At 46.0% G+C, this 20,771-nt stretch overlaps 1 protein-coding gene across 1 annotated transcript in view; it reads right to left on the minus strand.

Annotated features, from left to right (window-relative positions):
• The window catches only part of ZDHHC1 (zinc finger DHHC-type containing 1), a 433,998-nt gene that overhangs the window by 348,269 nt on the left and 64,958 nt on the right, over positions 1–20,771 (minus strand). Inside the window, exon 3 of the mRNA XM_030203691.1 lies at positions 7,258–7,433. Coding sequence (XP_030059551.1) covers positions 7,258–7,433 — 176 coding nt within the window. The remainder of the gene's footprint in view (positions 1–7,257; positions 7,434–20,771) is intronic.

Here is a 20,771-nt window from a genome sequence, read left to right on the forward strand (position 1 = left end):
CAGAACAGCTCTGAAGACGACAGTTGAATATCTGTACACAGCAATGTAGAATGAAAAATAGCACACGGGAGGGGCCTGGGCCGGTCCGGAGGGATTAAAGGAAAGCAAATTAGCAGGTAAGGTCTAATTTCTCCTTCCTTAGCATCCCTCCGGACCGGCCCAGGATTGGACTGATGGGACGTAACAAAGCAGTAGTCCTACGGGAGGGACCCCAGCAAACCCGCTGTGAGCACTCGGGATGCAAAGACCGCCTCTTGACGACACTGAACATCAAGTCTGTAATGCTTAGAGAAGGAATGAAGAGAAGACCAAGTCGCCGCCTTACAGATCTCCTCTGGAGGCACCAAGGAGCACTCCGCCCATGAGGCTGCCTGCCCTCGTGTTGAATGAGCCTTAAGCGCCTCAGGAACCGTTTTGCCTGCTAAAAGATAAGCAGACGCTATCATCTCCTTAATCCACCGAGATAAAGTGGGCTTAGAAGCTGACAAGCCCTTGCGGTGCCCAGCGAAAAGGAGAAAAAGATGGTCCGAGCGACGGAAATCGTCCGTAACTGCGATATATCGTTTAAGAACTCTCTTAACATCCAGAGTACGCAAGTTCTGCTGCTCCCTCGTGCCTGAGGCCGATCCTAGCACAGGAAGGAAAACCGACTGGGACATATGAAACCGAGACACGACCTTGGGTAAAAAAGAAGGAACAGGTCGAAGTACCACTCGCTCTTTAGAAAATTCCAGAAACGGAGATCTACAGGAAAAGGCTTGCAACTCCGAGACTCTCCTGGCTGATGCAATAGCCACCAAAAACACTGTCTTAAGCGTCAAATCCTTCAGAGAACACGCTAGTAACGGCTCAAAAGGCGGCTTCGTTAGAGCCGAAAGGACCAGATTAAGGTCCCAAGATGGAAAAATTGGCCTGACCGAAGGACGAAGAAGACTAACTCCCTTCAAAAACGGGGCCACCTCGGGAATACTGGCCAAAGACTTACCACGAATCCTTCCTCTGAAACAGGACACAGCTGCCGTCTGCACTCTTAGAGAAGAAAGCGAAAGTCCTTTATCAAAGCCTTGCTGCAGAAAATCTAACATCTGAGGCACCGACGCACGAAAAGGAACAATGCCAGCATCTGTACACCAAGCCTCAAAAATTCTCCAGGTGCGAACATAGGTCAGAGAGGTGGAACGCCGACGAGAGCGAAGCATGGTGGAAATTACTGGAGCTGAGAAACCCTTCTTAGCTAAGCGGGCCCGTTCAAGAGCCAGGCCGTAAGACAAAATCGAGCCGGGTCTGGATGAGGAACGGGCCCTTGTACCAGCAAGGTCTTGTGCACTGGAAGTCGGAGAGGAGACGCCCCCAAAAGACGTTGCAGATCCGCATACCAAGGACGCCGAGGCCAGTCCGGTGCTACCAACACTACCGGCTCCCCGTGTTCCTCGATCCTCTGCAGGAGACGACCTATTAGTGGCCATGGAGGAAACGCGTAAAGAAGACCGGAGGGCCACCTCTGCAAGAGGGCATCGACCCCTTCCGCTTTTGCATCTCTTCGGCAACTGAAGAAGCGAGGAGCTTTGGAATTGAGACTTGAGGCGAAAAGATCTAAAACTGGAGGACCCCAGTGGTGTACTATCAACTGAAACGCCTGATCGCTGAGAGCCCATTCCCCTGGATCGAGAGTGTGACGACTGAGAAAGTCTGCCTGGATGTTGTCCACTCCTGCTACATGCGAAGCTGAGAGATTTGTGAGGTGCAACTCTGCCCAGGCGAGAAGACTTTCCGCTTCTCGACACAGCAGACGGCACCTCGTTCCTCCCTGGCGGTTGATGTAAGCCACCGCTGAGGCGTTGTCCGAGAGCACTCGTACTGCTTTGCCCACCAGGAAAAACTTGAAGTGCTGAAGAGCCAACCGAATCGCCCTGGTCTCCAAAAAATTGATGGATTGAGCTGCTTCCAGCGGAGACCAGAGACCCTGGGTCCACTGACCTAGGCAATGAGCCCCCCAGCCTCGGAGACTGGCATCTGTCGTCAACGGAATCCACCGAGGAGACTCCAATGGCATCCCTACAGTGAGATTCTGCATCTTTAACCACCAAAATAGCGAGACGCGTTCCCGGTTGCGCAGAGGCAACTTTTTCAGAAGCGAATCCATTTGCGCCGACCACCGAGACAGAAGAGACCACTGAAGAGACCTCATGTGAGCTCTGGCCCAAGGCACCACCCTCTATCGTGGCTGCCATGGATCCGAGAACCTGAAGATAATCCCGAGCACAAGGGACCTTGTGATGTATCAAATTCAGAATCTGCGACCGGAGCTTCAGAATCCTGCCCTGCGGAAGCAAAACTTGACCCCTCGCCGTATCGAAGATAACTCCCAGATACTCGAGAGACTGCGAGGGAGCCAAACTGCTCTTGGATAGATTCACCACCCAACCTAGGGACTGTAAGAACGCTACCACTCGTTCCGTGACCTGGCAACTTTCTTGATAAGATTTCGCCCTTATCAACCAGTCGTCCAAGTAAGGATGGACGAGAATGCCCTCTTTCCGGAGGGCCGCTGCCACCACCACCATAATCTTGGTAAATGTGCGCGGTGCTGTCGCAAGACCGAAAGGCAACGCTCGAAACCGGAAATGATGACCTAGAACCGCAAATCGCAAGAACTTGTGGTGAGCCGGGCGAATGGGAACATGCAAATACGCCTCTGTAAGATCTAATGCAGTGAGATATTCCCCTTTGTGCACCGCTACTATTACTGACCGAAGAGTCTCCATACGAAAACCTGTAACCTTGAGCGCCCGGTTGACAGCTTTGAGGTCTAGAATAGGACGAAAGGAATCTTCTTTCTTTGGGACCACGAAATAAATGGAATAACGACCCCGCTTGCGCTCCGCCGGCGGGACAGGGCAAATGGTCTGAAGGTCCAAGAGCCTCTGTAGAGTCTCCCGAATCGCCTCCGCCTTGAGACGAGAGCGACAGGGAGACTCCAGAAAGGCGTCTGAAATGGGCCTTGCGAATTCTAAGGCATAACCGTCTCGAATAACTTCCAAGACCCACTGATCCGAAGTAATTTGGGCCCACCTCTGATAGAACTGAGCCAGCCGAGCTCCTACGGGAATCAGAGGAGAGCCCTTCGCACCTTCATTGGGAAGCCCACGAAGGGGAGCGAAAACTCGCAGCTGAGAATCTACCTCCTCTGCGGAAACCGCGAAAGGACTGAGTCCTGTTGAAAAAACGAGGTTTCTGAGTCTGAGGACCCCTATCAGATTGAAATCTACGGAAAGAACGCATGCGACCACGACCAAAGAAAGCCCCGCGACTAGACTGCCGAGGTCTATCCTCCGGAAGACGCGGGACCTTAGAATCCCCCAGGGACTGAACCAACTTATCCAACTCTTCACCAAATAAAAAGGAGCCTCTAAAGGGGAATTTACTTAATTTAGACTTGGACGCCCCATCCGCCGACCAACCTTTCAAACCAAAGAGAGCGACGGGCAGCGACCCCCAAGGCCAAGGACTTAGAAGAAGCCCTCAACAGATCATACAGAGCATCAGCTAAAAACGCAGAGCCCGTCTCAATCTTAGCCACTTCCACATCAATGGCTCCTAAATCATCGGAAGAGCGGTCCAAAACTCTTTCCGCCCAACGAAAACAAGCTCTGGCCACCAGAGAACCACAAATAGCCGCTTGAACCGCCAGAGAAGAAACATGAAAACTATTCTTAAGAAGAGTGTCAAGTCTCCTGTCCTGAGCATCGCGCAACGCGGTTCCGCCATCCACTGGAACCGTGTTGCGCTTGGTAACAGCCGAGACCACAGCATCTACCACCGGAAGCTTAAGTAAGGCTCTATCAGCCTCTGGCAGAGGATAAAGAAACTGCATCGATTTAGAGGGGCGAAAGGCCGCATCCGGGACTTCCCATTGAGGTTTAATAACCTCCCAAATATCTTGATGCATAGGGAAAGTTTTTGTGGAGGCTCTGGAGCCCTTAACCAAAATATCCACCTTTCGGACCCCTGAGTCAGGAAGGGGATCCTCAAAATGCAAAGTAGAGGATACCATAGAAATGAGATCCTGCAAATCCTCTCTATGGAACACTCTAGCCACCGCAGGATCCTCCCCCTGAGCCAAAGGTACAGCGTCTGGATCTAAAGAAGAATCTTCCCAAGAATTGTCCACTAATTCCTCTTCCTCCTCTAAAAGGGGCATATCATGATCCTGATTTGAAAGAGATTCCAATTGCATGTCCCAAACCCTAGGTCTCTTGGGAGGGAGGGTAGTAGTGACAGGCTCTTGTGACACTGCTGTACCAGAATTGCCCCTCTGCATTAAAAACGCCTGCTACATCTGTAGAACAAACTCAGGAGGAAACCCCCCTGCCTGAGAGCTGGCAGCCTGTAATATAACTCCCGATTCCGTATCAGCTAAGGTCGCAGAGCTGCACAAAGCAGACGGACCCCCTGCAGTAACAACTGGAGCTGGGCTCAAAATGGCCGCCGTTCGCGCCAAAACTCCAGCGCTACCCCCCGAATCTGATGCCTCCACCGTCGACGCTAACACCGTCGCGGGAGAAGAAGGGCCAACCGCCAAAACGGACCCCGTAGTCGACGGAGGGAGAGGGGCAGAAGAAACATCAATCGCCGTGCAGTATTTACAAGCGCCTGAGGCATTAACGCCTCGACGCTGACATACAGCGCACCTCTTCAACTTCTCCGACATTTCGGAGGGAAAAAACCGTGCACGCGCCGACGCGGTTCGCGCAAGTTCCCGGCGAGGAATTGCTAAATAAATAAATAACGAATTCCCCGATATAAAACTAAAAACGGCACTGCTAAAGCCAAAAAACAGCACTACTCTGAAAGAGGGCTGAAACACAATGCTGCAGCTTTACTTTTCAGGTTTCCTTTTTTTTTTTTTACACAGCTGAATCACAGCCAACAAGGCATTCCCCTGCAATCAAACGGAGCTGTCTGCTCATTCAGTCAGTGGGGCAAGTTCTCTCGATTTTTTTTTTTTTTACAACCTGGCTGCCTCTCCCAAAGGCAAAACACCTTTCCTCAGAAAGGGTGGCCCTTCCCTTCCTTTAATAATTTTGAGAGAACATTAGGGAGATGGGGAGGAATGGGGGAGGGACCCGGAAACATCCGAGTGTGACACCCCAGAGGCTGACAACAGCAGAGAAAAGCACCAAAAAGCCTCTAATAAACTTCCCCAGGCACAGAAATAAATGAGAGAGAAAAAACCAGAATACCAATCTACATAGATATAAATCCTATAAAGAGAGACTAATGGGCTCGCTTCCTACCTGCTGGGAGACTGAGAAAATACTGGGGCTAGGGTCACATGACCAGGGCTCTTATTGGCTCTCTAGAGTCAGAGTTTTTTTCTCAGTCTCCACCTGCTGGTAGGCGAGCACAACCCATCAGTCCAATCCTGGGCCGGTCCGGAAGGATGCTAAGGAATATGACTTGTTACAAAATAACACAAAGTGCAGTCATACTAGCACTATTCTTTTTGAATGCACTGTATTTAATCTCTACTTAGTTCACTGCATGCTTCCTACTACTGTTCCTTTATTTAGGTCAGATACTCTACTTGCTAAATGTGTCATTACATCATTCCACCTACTCTCAATGCGGGTGTCTCACCACTTACATTTGTAGGATGTGGCAGATCATTCCTGGAAAGACATACCTCTATTTTCCTCACTAAACACATCAATGAATTATTATCCTTTCAAATCAGGTAAATCACAGCTCTACATTCTGCACAGCTCTTTGCACTGTAACACTGCATTGACTCATAATAAAGTTACATGTTACTAACAACTTGCATACTGTATCTTGTTCAGGTTTGTGCTGTGTAACGTGGCTAATCTGAGCTGATCTTGTTTATATTTATTACAAGTTTGATATACCGCCCTTCTGTGGTACAACCAAAGCAGTTTACATATTACATACAGGTACTTTCTCTGTTCCTAGTTGACTCACATATTTGTGATGTCAAGCTTCCTGAGTCTGAGAAAGCAAGATCAGCTACAGATTTCCTATATCACATGTTCAAACCAGCCAAATTGCATGGTGCAGACTGAAGAGAAGCACTTGTTTTGGCAACAGCACACACACACACGTGTCCAGAAAAAATGGGACCTCTTGCATAGTTTCAAAATACTTTGCAATTGTTTAAACATTTAGAGCTCCTTTTACAAAGCTGTGCTAGCAATTCTGGCACAGCAAATGCAACGAAGCCCATTCAATTCCTATGGGCTTCGTCGCATTTGCCACATCAGAATCGCTAGCAAGGCTTTGTAAAAGGAGCCCTTAGTTTGACTTTTGAAAATACAAAAGTATAATAGGCGTTTTCTTAGCTGATTCAGTCTATGTGCAGCAGTTTTGACAAAAACATGTAGCGGCTTTGGACTGAGTTTTGTATCAAGTATTTAACACAAAGTCATTAAAATACCATGCACTTAGTGAGTTTTGGCACAGGAATGGGCTATAGTAAGTGAATCTTGCTTTGATGAATGAAATAAATTGCATAACTCAAAACTGACAAAAAAATGGACTGAGTTTTGGAAAAGTGCTCTTCAATTAGTGTTCAAAGTGTCCTCTTTCAACCTTGATATATTCATGAAGTCTTTGACGCCACTGAGCTGTTGGCTTAATGAATTCTGTGGTTTCATTAACAGCTCAACCATTTTGCAAGCTCAATGCACTGGAGGAGCATCATCCTACTGAAAAATATTCAGAAATGTCTTGAATTTCAAGCAGAAGTTTCTGCTGAAGTAGAACGTTTTGGGGTTATTTGGAAAAATGTTGGGGTCCAATTTTTTTCAGGGGGGGGTACTGGGGGTGCTAGAAAAGTTTGGACTGCTGGATTGGCAAAGGGAGGATTAAGAGAGAAGCTGAGGCAGGACAACTGTGGGGAAGGGATTAAAGGATGGAACTGGCCAGAACCATGCCACATCTGAAAACCAAAGAGGTAAATCACTTATGGTACAGCTATTAGGGGAACGCTGGCATGCTGGGGAGGGGCTTCTGGAGAAAAGTATCTTACTAAATCAGACTCTAAAGAAGTTGTGCCAGATCGGCCCCTCTTTCCCCTACTGTTGAATTTTAGTGGGGATAAATGAAGAATTTAGGGAAGGTAGTTGATCGAGATCTCAGGGGAAGGTGGTTGATAATGGCTAGCTCCTAGATTGAAAGAATAATTTGACAAGGTCTGCATTAAACAAAGCCAATTTATATTCCAAGTATAATACTTACACATCCACATCACACAGATAGCAATGAAGATTTTCAATGACATGGGCATGCTTGCTACGATCAAAAACTGGCATAGGGCCAGAATGAGACTTGGCTCTCACATTTCTGTCAGCAGGGTCAATACTGACAGCAGTCAGATGAACAATGAGGTGACACACAAACATAACACCAGTGCACTGTAATTGTGGCATTAAGGTTTTACAACGCCAGAAAAGTGAAGAGAATGTTTCATGTTTTCTATCAAAAGCCACCATGCTACAAAGCTCTCATAAAATACTGTATTGACATTGTTGATAGGGAAAATCTACACAAAATCTTTTAACAGATATTCTCCTAGTTTATAATACTCAATTTATGACAATATTGATTCTATTATCCTGAGAAAATGGGCAACTGAAATCTTTGAAACTCAGACATGATTTATTAAAACTGCTCTCCTCCTTCTACCCACAATACTGTGGTCATCAAACCACCCTTTTGTCCCAGTTTTTCATCATTCTTATTATAGCTATATGAATGAGTTTCCTGTGACTCTTGACAAAATGGTGTTCATTTTCCTCAACAGCAAGCAGTTTGCAATGGTGCAATATCAGCTGTGGTGCACAAAGGCTTCTGAGTTGTAGATTTCCAAACTCTGATATTCACATACAGAAGCTGTGCAAATAAAATGTACTGATTCATACATAGTAACATAGTAGATGACAGCAGAAAAAGACCTGCATGGTCCATCCAGTCTGCCCATCAAGATAAACTCATATGTGCTACTTTTTGTGTATACCTTACCTTGATTTGTATCTATCATTTTCAAGGCACAGACCGTATAAGTCTGCCTAGCAATATCCTCGCCTCCCAACCACCAGCCCCACCTCCCACCACCGGCTCTGCCACCTAATCTCAGCTAAGCTCAGTACTCAAAAGTGTTATGATACAAGCCAATCATCAGAATTAAATGTGTAGCATGATGTTGTGTTGGATCAGATACATATATATACACCAATATATTTGTGCAGCTTTTAAAAATATATTTTTGACACTGCAGCAGAGAAAATAGTTTCATTTCAAGCCCCTCTCTCCATATCCCTTTTTCTGGGAACTTCTGATAGCAGGGATAGTCAATTACAAACACTTAACAAAGACAAAAGAGAGATATATAGCTTCCTCTGCCCTCCCACCTAACAAAAGCTTGACTAAGGTGGGCACCTGAATACCCCATTGAAAACAAAGAACTCAGAGGAAAAGCATAAACAGAACATTTGCCTGTCATCAGAGGTATACCTGCCCCTCCCATCATCTATCAGACAAATGGATGCCAGGACATCTGCAGAAAGAAGGACTTATAATGTGGTCATGTGAACAGACTACATTAACCATAATGCCTTGCAAAATATCCAGGACATGCACACACCATGCTTCTCTGCTAACATTATAAAAGGCCTGGAAACAGCCCAGCTCACTCTCTTGGAACCTGCCTCCTCTTGGGACCTGCTGCTCTCTTTGGGGTCTACTGATGCCTTGCTCCTGATCATGTGCTCATCAATCAGCTGGACCACAGCATGCTTGTAACAAGGACTGTGAGTTAACCTACCTGCTACTTTGTTCTATTTTATGCACAAATTCTCTGTTCTAAGATCCTTTTAAAAACCTACCTCTCGTGTGCAATTGTATATTAAATCAACCTTTTTGAAGCTAAAAATACGGTCTCTTTGTGTTCTGAGTATATGGTATCTTTTATATATACTTAATTTATTTAATTTATTGCAATTATCACCTTTGGTGATTGGTGGAGAAATTAATATCCTAAAACTTATAAATACAGCGCCTGCTCTTAAATTATAAACAGTAGCGAGTGCTCTAGAGCTCTTTCCCCCAAGTAAATCATATCTTGTAACAAAAAGTACTGGAAAAAGAAAGATCAGAGCAATGGTTCTCAATCTAACTTAGGTACCTACCAGTAGATATTAAGCTTGGTTGTAGTATGAGATGGAAAACAAATACAATAAAAGTTGCTTACCTGTAACGGATGTTGTATGCGGATGGCAGGATAAGTCAGCCGCACAAAAAGATAGTGACAATGCAGAGTATTCAATAAAGAGCTCTGAAAAATCTTAGGCAGCCTTACCTGACATGGTAAAGACTTTCAACCCTCAACCCTAATATCACCATTTAAGGGGGAAGGCATTGGAACTTGATATACTGCCTTTCTGTGGTTTTTGCAACTACATTCAAAGCAGTTTACATAATATATACAGGAAATTATTTGTACCTGGGGTAATGGAGGGTTAAGTGAGTCGCCCAGAGTCACAAGGAGCTGCAGTGGGAATCGAACCCAATTCCCCAGGATCAAAGTCCGCTGCACTAATCACTAGGCTACTAAGAGAAGGAGGGTAGAAGTGTAGTTAACTACCCTGTTGTACTCCCGAGAATACTCATTACAAGTAAGTAACTCTAGTTTTGTTCAAGGACAAGCAGGATTAATCAATTAGCTTCACAACTGGGGATCCCTAGATAACAGCTGCTTTTCAAGAAAAGGGGATAAACATATTTCACAATTCTTTGACTGAGTGACAGAGAGTTGAATTGAACAAGAGCACTGGATGTGGTGGACTTAAAGATTTCAGCAAAGCCTCTGACATGGTTCTGCATAGTGGGAAGTGACAAAGAAGTTCACTCTGAGGATAAGGATGTTACCAATGATGTGCTGAAAATTGGCCCCTAGTCTGATTATTTTTAAACATTTTTGTAAGCAATATTGCAAATGTTTTGCCTCTTTGTGAATGACATCAAAACCTGCAATAGGTAGACAACCTAGAAGGTGCAGAAAACATGAGGCCAAATGGGTAGAAAAGGCAACAGCAAAAGCCAGAAAGATGCGATGCCTCTGTGTTTTCTAGTAAGATCTCATCTGGAGTACTGTGTATGATTTAGAGATCAACTTCAAAAAGATATAAATAGAATGGTATCAGTCCAGAGGTCTTCAACATAAAACACATAGGGACAGACATAAGGATCACAAAACATATAACTTTAAAACAAATATGGGAGGGGAAGATAAATGGAAAAATTAATTCTTACCTGATAATTTTCTTTCCTTTAGTCCCAACAGATCAATCCAGAGACTTGTGGGTCGTGTCCCTCTACCAGCAGGTGGAGATAGAGAGAACCTCCGAGGTTTGCTATATGTGGACCTGTGCAGCCAAGTAAACCTCAGTATGAACAATACCAAAGCAGTGGAATGGAAACAATAGAAAACTCTCCTGACCAAATGCCCAACATACTTCCACCGCTTCTGTATTTATTTATTTAATTTATTATTTAATCAAACAAAGGAACATTCAGAATAACGGAACCCGATAAAACTAACTAACCGAAACAAAACCGCAGACAGTAAATCCAGGTGGGGGGGCCTCTGAATTGATCTATTGGGACTGATGGAAAGAAAATTATCAGGTAAGAATTAATTTTTCCTTCCACAGTGTCCCACAGATCAAATCCAGAGACCTGTGGGATGTACCCAAGCAGTCCTCAAGTACGGGGGGATACACCCAACCCGACAGAAATCACCGACGAGCCAAACACCGCATCTTGCCGAGCTGCCACATCCACCTGATAATGACGAGTGAACGTATGGACCGAAGCCCATGTAGCGGCTCTGCAGATATCTTCCAGAGAAACCAAAAGGCACTCTGCATAGCAGGAACCCTGAGCTCACATAGAATGAGCACAAACTTGCGCAGGGCTTGTTTGCCCAATGCCATGTATGCTGAAGAGATGGCCTCCCACACCCAACGGGCTATGGTGGCCTTGGAAGCCATATGACCCTTCTTACTGCCTCCAAAAAGGACGAAGAGATGGACAGAAAGACAAAATTCATTCGTCACCTCCAAATACCTAAGAAGAGCCCTGTACTGCTATGGATTTACAACCCTGCTTCACTAACACAGACTACTCAGTAATTACCATGGATTCTTTTGGATTCGTATTAGATAAATGAGACCTTTATTAGAGGTTCTAAAATCTACAATGATTAAGATATATACAATGATTAAATCATCTAACTAAAAGAGCTATAAGACAGATACAAACATATTATACATACATCACTGGTCAGGAATTTCAGGCCCTCATCTCATCAGATGGGAGGCTCGTTGCAGCAAAAGCCTGAAGTCTCTTTATGAACAGGAACAATCTTTTCTGCACGATGCGTCAACCCACAGATGACCCTCAGATCTTTGCTGCAACAAGCCCCCCTTTTTACTAAGCTAAAGCTTATTTTTAGAGCCAAGGAAAATTACGGGAATGTACATGAGGATGCAGTCGCATGCTCTCGGTTCAGGTAAACAAACCACTGGCCAGGTGGCTTATCTCCTGAACTTCAAACATACCTTGACTCCCTCCTGCACAAGCTGGCTTCAGAGATGTGCCTTATCTTCTACATTCCAACTTATTTTCACACAATCAAAGTTAAACAATCATTTTTAAACAGAATTACTTCTAATCAACAATACAGACCCCGAGTGCACATGTTAGTCAAGGCCGATAGAGTTGAAAAGCAATCTCTAAAATCCTTTTTATTACATTTGCTTTTCAATTCTATCTAATAATTCCATACAGTCTAAGAATGATAAACAAACAAACATACTAAAATTAGTAGGAAGTAAAAGGAACCCACCGGTGAAATTCACCTCCACGAGTGTTCAGAGTTACTCATCTTGAGCCTTATACCTTTGTATAAGGGCAAAAGCGAAGTTTCTTACCTGAAGCAGGTATTCTCCAAGGACAGCAGGCTGGATATTCTCACGTGTGGGTGACGTCACGTCGGCCCCCGGAGGATTTTCAGTAAAAATCTGCAAAAGTCTCTTCTGGAGCGTTCCACCGTGCGTGGCACTCGTACTGCGCATGCTCGCATGCGCGCATGTAGTTTCCCACCCGTCGCGCAGTCACGCTCCTCAGTTGAATCCAATAGTTAAAAGGAAAGACAACCCTAAAGGGGAGGTGGGAGGGTTTGCGAGAATATCCAGCCTGCTGTCCTCGGAGAATACCTGCTTCAGGTAAGAATCTTTGCTTTCTCCGAGGACAAGCAGGCTGATATTCTCACGTGTGGGGTATCCCTAGCCCCCAGGCTCACTCAAAACAATACCCATTGGTCAATTGGGCCTCGCAACGGCGAGGACATAACAGAGTTTGACCTGAAACAAGAAAACAACTGAGAGTGCAGCCTGGAACAGAATAAAAGTGGGCCTAGGAGGGTTGGAGTTGGATTCTAAACCCCAAACAGATTCTGCAGCACCAACTGCCGAAATCGACTGTCGCGTCGACTGTCCTGCTGAAGGCAGTAGTGAGATGTGAATGAGTGGACTGATGACCACGTCGCAGCCTTGCAGATCTCTTCAATAGTGGCTGACCTCAGATGAGCCACTGACGCAGCCATGGCTCTAACATTAAGAGCCGTGACATGGCCCTCTAAAGTCAGCCCAGCTTGGGCATAAGTGAAGGAAATGCAATCTGCTAGCCAATTAGATATGGTGCGTTTCCCGACATCAACTCCCCTCTTGTTGGGATTAAAAGAAATAAACAACTGGGTGGACTGTCTGTGGGGGCTTGTCCGCTACACGTAAAAGGTCAATGCTCTTTTGCAGTCCAAAGTGTGCAGCTTGCTTTCGCCAGGACCAGTATGAGGACGGGAAAAGAATGTTGGCAAGACAATCGACTGGTTCAGATGGAACTCCAACACCACCTTCGGCAGGAACTTAGGGTGCGTGCGGAGGACTACTCTGTTCTGATGAAATTTAAGATAAGGAGCATGAACCACTAGAGCCTGAAGCTCACTGATCCTATGAGCTGAAGTAACAGCCACCAAGAAAATGACCTTCCAGGTCAAGTACTTCAAATGGCAGGAATTCAGTGGCTCGAAAGGGGGTTTCATCAACTGGGTGAGAACGACATTGAGATCCCATGACACTGGAGGAGGCTTGACAGGGGGCTTTGACAAAAGCAAAACTCTCATGAAGCGAACAACTAAAGGCTGTCCAGGGATAGGCTGACCTTCTACATGTTGATGATAAGCACTAATCGCACTAAGGTGAACTCTTACTGAGTTGGTCTTGAAACCAGACTCCAAGTGTAGAAGGTATTCAAGCAGGGTCTGTGTAGGCCAAGAAAAAGGATCTAGGGCCCTGCTGTCACACCAGACGGCAAACCTCTTCCATTTAAAAGAGTAACACCTTTTAGTGGAATCTTTCCTGGAGGCAAGCAATACTCGGGAGACACCCTCGGAAAGACCCAAGGAGGCGAATTCTAAGCTCTCAACATCCAGGCCATGAGAGCCAGAGACTGGAGGTTGGGATGGAGAAGCGCCCCCTCGTTCTGAGTAATGAGGGTTGGAAAACAGTCCAATCTCCACGGTTCTTCGGAAGATAACTCCAGAAGAAGAGGAAAACAGATCTGACGGGCCCAAAACGGCACTATCAGAATCATGGTGCCTCGGTCCCGCTTGAGTTTCAGCAAAGTCTTCCCCACCAGAGGTATTGGAGGATACGCGTACAGAAGGCCTGTCCCCCAATGAAGGAGAAAGGCATGCAACGCTAGCCTGCCGTGGGCCTGTAGTCTGGAACAGAACTGAGGGATCCTGTGATTGAGTTGAGTGGCAAAAAAATCCACTGAGGGGGTGCCCCACTCTCGAAAGATCTTTCTGGCTAAAGCCATGTTCAGCAACCACTTGTGAGGTTGCATTATCCTGTTCAATCTGTCGGCCAGACTGTTGTTTACGCCGGCCAGATAAATGGCTTGGAGAAACATGCCGTGTTGGCTAGCCCAAGGCCACATCTGTACGGCCTCCTGACACAAAGGGCGAGATCCGGTACCCCCTTGCTTGTTGAGGTAGTACATCGCAACCTGATTATCTGTTTGAATTAGAATAATTTGGTTGGACAGTCGATCTCTGAAAGCCTTTAGAGCGTTCCAGATCGCTCGCAACTCCAGAAGGTTGATCTGAAGACGCTTTTCCTGAAGGGACCAAGCTCCTTGAGTATGAAGCCCATCTACATGCGCTCCCCACCCTAGGAGGGATGCATCCGTCGTCAGCACTTTTTGTGGCTGAGGAATTTGAAATGGGCGTCCCAAAACCAGATTGGATCGAATTGTCCACCACTGAAGGGAATTCCGAAAGTCGGTGGACAGCTGGATCACATCCTCTAGATCCCCTGTAGCTTGATACCACTGAGAAGCTAGGGTCCACTGAGCTGATCTCATGTGAAGACGTGCCATGGGAGTTACATGAACTGTGGAAGCCATGTGCCCCAGAAGTCTCAACATCTGCCGAACTGTTGGGACGCTTGAACCCTGGAGACCAGAGACAGAAGGTTGTCTGCTCTTGCTTCGGGCAGATAGGCACAAGCTGTCTTCGTGCACAACAGAGCCCCTATGAATTCCAATTTCTGAACTGGGATTAGATGGAACTTTGGGTAATTGATAACAAACCCTAGTAGCTCCAGCACTTGAATAGTCATCCGCATGGACTGTAAAGCTCCTGCCTGGGAGGTGCTCTTCACCAGCCAATCGTCGAGATAAGGGAACACATGCACTCCCAGTCTGCGTAGAGACGCTGCAACAACTGCCAGGCACTTGGTAAATACCCTGGGCGCAGACGCCAAGCCAAATGGCAGCACACAGTACTGAAAGTGCTGCGTTTCCAGACGAAACCGCAGATACCTCCTGTGGGCTGGATGCGGATGCCTTATAAGCCACAGGGGATAAGCAGGCATTAGGTCCTGCTTTGTCTTGTTGATTGCTTGAGAGAAAAAAGAATGAGGAAGAAAAGAATTATGCAGCCTTAACCCTTGTCCCTGAGGAAAGTGATTGAAACCCCGCGGAGTCCGGCGGTTTCAGGGGAAGGCAATTGATGAATGTTTCAGCAAGGCAAGATAGTTCTGCCAGGGAGGCAAGAATTTGTCAAGATAAGTGCACAGTTTTCACCTAGTATATACATTTTTAAAAGTGATAAGCGATTTTATAGCACTGAGGTGATTTGGAAGCATGAAAAAATGAGCATATGTTGCTCCTCCCAAAAAATTTGTTAGAGTTACCCGATGAAAGAAGTGCCATGCCACTTTGTAGCAGCATTATTGACTGCAGTAATAGTGGTAAATATCTGAGGGTACTCTACATACATAAAAATTTCTATTATATTATACTGGTGTGAACTGTTTCAAGCACTCTCTTTGAGTTGGTGGCTACAAGTCCTGGTTTGTGTGTATATGAAATGTGAGTGTAAGCATCCATAGCCAATCGTTTTCCTGAATCATGGGAAGAAGGGTGCCCAGTGAAACCATCCTGAACTTTTCTCTCACCAGAAATTTGTTCAGGCCCCTCAGGTCTAGGATGGGACGCATCCCCCCTGTTTTCTTTTCTACAAGGAAGTACCTGGAATAGAATCCCAGCCCTTCTTGCCCTGGTGGAACGGGCTCGACCGCATTGGCGCTGAGAAGGGCGGAGAGTTCCTCTGCAAGTACTTGCCTGTGTTGAGAGCTGAAGGACTGAGCTCTCTCGGTGGGCAATTTGGAGGTTTGGATTCCAGATTGAGGGTGTATCCTAACCGGACTATTTGAAGAACCCACCGGTCGGAGGTTATGAGAGGCCACCTTTGGTGAAAAAATTGAAACCTCCCTCCGACAGGCAGATCGTCCAGTACGGACACGTTTAAGGTGGCTATGCTCAACTGGAGCCAGTCAAAAACCCGTCCCTGGTTTTTGCTGGGGAGCTGCAGGGGCCTGTTTCGGCGCACGCTTGACGAGAACGAGCGCGCTGTGTCAGAGCCTGAACCGGCCCCTAGAGGCATAGGGAGCACTTCTCTTCCCTTTAAAAAACTTCCTAGATGAGGAAGTAGATGCAGAAGGCGCCCGGCGGGAGAGAAAATCCATAGCATTATCACGCTGATAGAGATGATCAATCAACTCTTCAACCTTCTCTCCAAAAAGATGATCCCCCTGGCAAGGGATATCCGCAATCTTCTGCTGAGTTCGTTCCTCCAGGTTAGAGGCACGCAGCCATGAGAGTCTGCGCATCACTATACCCATAGCAGAGAATCTGGATGTCACATCTCAAGTATCGTAAATACCCCTGGAAACAAAGGGGCAGACGATCTGCAAACTCCAAAGTGGAAACTGTACAAAGCAGATCGTTGATAAACTGAGATGTATTTTATTAATATAACAGAATTAAAATATGTATACAGAAACTCATATACATATACATATCATAGCCCATGATATGTATATGTATATGAGTTTCTGTATACATATTTTAATTCTGTTATATTAATAAAATACATCTCAGTTTATCAACGATCTGCTTTGTACAGTTCGTAAATACCCCTGGACAGGAATTTGCGACACGCCTTCTCCACTTGGTGAAAAGGCTCGGACTGCTCCGGCGGGAGCGTGTCAACCAAGCTCTCAAGCTGCCTCATTGAGTTCCGCAAATGAATGCTCGTGTAGAGCTGGTACGATTAGATTTTGGACGCGAGCATGCCAGCCTGATACGCCTTTCTCCCAAAAGAGTCCAAAGTTCTGTGTTCCCGCCCCAGAGGCACCAAGGCAAAGTTCCTAGAACTCTTAGCCCTTCTGAGAGCGGAATCCACCACCACAGAATCATGAGGCAACTGAGGCCTGACGAAACTGGGTTCCCCATGGATCCGATACTGGGACTCAGCCTTTTTGGGAACAGTTGGGCATGAAAGAGGCTTCTCCCAATTCCTCAACAGCACTCCCCTGAGTGTTTCATGAACAGGAACTGTGGTAGAAGATTTAGGTGGAGATGGATAATCCAGGACCTCGAGCATCTTAGCTCTGGGCTCATCCACAGTCTCCACAGGGAAGGGAATGGTCTCAGACATTTCCCGCACAAAAGATGAGAAAGACAAACTTTCCGGAGGGGAGAGCTGCTTCTGAGGCGAGGGAGTTGAATCAGATGGAAGACCTAGAGAGTCCTCAGCAGAGAAAACTCCAGGTCTGTCATCTTCATCAGATGAGCCATCATCGGATGGGGCCAAAAGCTCAGAAAGAGCAGCCCGGATCCGAACCCGTCTCGACATGGAGGTACGGCGACCTTGATGATGGCGTCAAGACGTCGACTCCCCTGGGGACGCCGGTGAAGCTTCCTCCACCGACGACAAAGGAGAGTCGACCCGGGTGGCTGCCGACTCCGGTACCGCAAGCTGTGCCGGAGAAGGAGACCTCACCACAGGCAAAAGACTAGGTGCCGCAGGAGCCTCCGTCACCGACGGTACCGGTACCTCCCGTGCCGGACGCAATTGGTGCAGCACTGCTTCCATAAAATTGGAAAACAAAGCCTTGATGCGCTCATCAAGAGAAGCTGTCGAGAAAGGCTGCGGTGTCGGTTTGGGCTTCGGAGACAGAACCTGAAAAGATTGGGCAGCCGGTACCGGGCTGCTAGACGACCGTTGCCGACACCTCCATCATAGAGGGAGAGTGATCCTCTCGGCGTCGACGCTTCTAGGGTGCCGAATGCTTCGACGACCCGGAGCTCCTGGTACCATGTCGAGAAGGAGAACGATGACGGTGCTTCTTGGCCTTCGCCCGACGCCCATCATCGAGACTCCTCGGTACCGGTGAGGAGGATGTGGAAACCACACGCCTCCTTGAGGCCGGGTCCGATACAGGTCGGTCCCGGGGGGCCTGCAAAGCAGAAGGCGCCGAGGTGGGTGGAGACCCTCTCGATGCATCACTGCTCCCAGCGTGCATCGGTCTTTTGGCAGCCTTTACCTGACATCAAAGCTGCCCTTAATGTCGATGGTACCGATGTCGACGCCAACGCCAAGGTACCGGACCCAAAAAGCTTTTCTCTCTGGGCCTCTCTGGAGAGCTGGGTGCGTTTCTTCATTTTTAGGCACAACTTACAGCTCTCCTGAAGATGGTCGGGCCCAAGGCACTGAAGGCACCAGGAGTGCGGATCAGTGCCAGAGATGGTCTGGTTGCAGCGGGCGCATGGCTTGAAGCCGCTGGGCGTCTTTGATGACATGGCGGGGAAAATAGCCTCCGCGAAATCAAAATACATGATTGTGTCAGAAAAATAGACACAAAATAAGGAAAAAATCCCGACCGAGCAACCTAACCACGGTCGCAACGAAAAAATAAAGGAAACTTAAGAAATTGAAACAAAAACTAAAAAGTAAAGGGAAAAAAGTTTTTTTGTTTTTTTTTTAATTTTAAGGCCTCGTATAGAGGAACAATTAGACGTTTTTTGTACGAAGAACAGAAGAAACTTCACTCCAGGAGCAAGAAAATGCGAAGCGCTTAAAAAGAACTCCGTGTCTCCTCAGACGCAGGAAAGAAGAAACTGAGAAGCGTGACGACGCGACGGGCGGAAAACTACGTGCGCACATGCACAGTACGAGCGCCACGCGCGGTGGAACGCTCCAGAAGAGACTTTTGCAGATTTTTACTGAAAATCCTCCAGGGGCCAATGTGATGTCACCCACACGTGAGAATATCAGCCTGCTTGTCCTCGGAGAATAAATGTTACAACATGCAAGTAGTAAATTATGCTATCTACTTGTAAACTGAGTATAATTTAAAAAAACCTTTAACATATTGCAAAATAAGCTGATTAATGTCAGTTCTGATACATTTTGTTCTGTCTAAAGTTTCAGTATCAATAGCCTTTGTCATCTCTACACTTGTACTGCAAGCTACTAACAATGTATCATACCAAGTTCCTTTTACTCTACAATTAAGGCAATTAAGGGTACTACAATATTTACACAGGTCTTCATTGGTGTAGCATTCACAGAAGAAGAATATAAACATGTGCTAATAACACATTGGTGATGTAAATGTCAATAATGTCCGTATTTTTGGGTCAACGATGCAGTATTGTCCGTCTCTGACTTGTGCAAGTCATATTAAACTCATTCGTGTGACAAGACGTCTTTCCATATTTGAGTGTTGTTGACATTTGCCACAGGACACATCTAGTTAGCTGAACATGTTGTAATTATCTTGTTGTCAGATTTCACTATGATTCCTCCATCTCCCAATCAGCTTGCCCTGACTCTCGGCGGTGAGTCACAAATGTCTACCGGAGGTAACAGCCATATCCAAAGACACCATAAGAAGGATTATAATGATTCTTACAAGGATCTATGAATAAAGCATATAAACAGATCAGTTATTCTCTAAGATAACACTTATTTGCTGGGACATAAGTCCATTCATCTTGCCCAGATTGGAGGATCAGGACAGGGTTATATTGTGACTTAAGGCACATTGTTATACTAATTAGCCTTCAAAAATGGGAACCATTATCAATTATCAATTCTAAAGTTTCAAGGATGTGCAATTACATATCTAGAATAATTATCTACTGCTGTGCACACGTATTTACATCCTTGCAAATTGGGTAAGGTCCTATATAATCCATCTACCAAATTTGTTCAGGTAATTTTCCACTTTTTAATTATCCCTTAGACATATGGGGAACAGATCGCCTAGTCTGGTATTAACAGACCAGACATTCAACAATAACAGTTTTAATAACATCCATAATTAAACTAATACCATGATCTGTTGCCCACCTTTAAGTGGCCTTTCTTCCCAGATGTTCACATTTTTGGTGCGCCCATTTCGCCAAACCTGAGCAATTATCTGGCTCTTCCACAGTTTTCCACCTCAATGGGTGCAATTTTACTTTATTCATCAGCCACTGCGCTGTAGAGACGTTCTAGAGTATCACCCTTGCAATGGGCATCTACATAAAAAATAGCATTAGTATTTTATGCAATTGCCACAATTCTCTGCCCCACAAATCTTTACTATTAATTTTCCAGATTTTTTATACCAAGTAGGTAGCCACGTGGCTAATCCATTTGCCACAGACCATGAATCAGTATATACATGACATTGCCCTAAATTCTGTTTTCAAAGGCAAATAGGCAGCATAACTCTGCATACTGACTACTTCCTCCTTCTCCACTACATTCTAATGAACGTTCTATTTTTGGATTGTAGGCTACTGTTTTCCACATTCTCTTTCCTCCAACATACTTAGCAGAACCATCTATAAACCACGCATGTTGCTGCTCTTCATTAGTTAATTGATTATAGAGTCATTCCGTGTCAAGTGGACCAATTTTAAAGGTCGTCCCCACCTCACCATCTCAGATTTTGATGAAATTTGGTACATAGTTTCTTTATGATAAAAAACTAAGCTGTGCAAAACTTTAGTTCAAAAGACTAAAAATTGGAGGTTCTAGGGGACCTCAAGTAAAGGGTTGCAAAATGTCGCCTGAGCAAAAATGACATTTTGGGCCAAATTCCAGAAGCTGTAAAACTGGAAGTTTTAGTAGTACAAGGGGGATATTTGGAGAACCTGCACTACTTGTCCCTCCAACTACCGCCCCATCTCCCTCCTACCCTTCCTCTCCAAGACACTTGAGCGCGCAGTCCACAGCCGCTGCCTTGATTTTCTCTCCTCTCATGCCATCCTTGATCCGCTTCAAT

Source organism: Microcaecilia unicolor, chromosome 5 (genome assembly GCF_901765095.1).
Source record: "Microcaecilia unicolor chromosome 5, aMicUni1.1, whole genome shotgun sequence".
Classification (NCBI taxonomy): domain Eukaryota; kingdom Metazoa; phylum Chordata; class Amphibia; order Gymnophiona; family Siphonopidae; genus Microcaecilia; species Microcaecilia unicolor.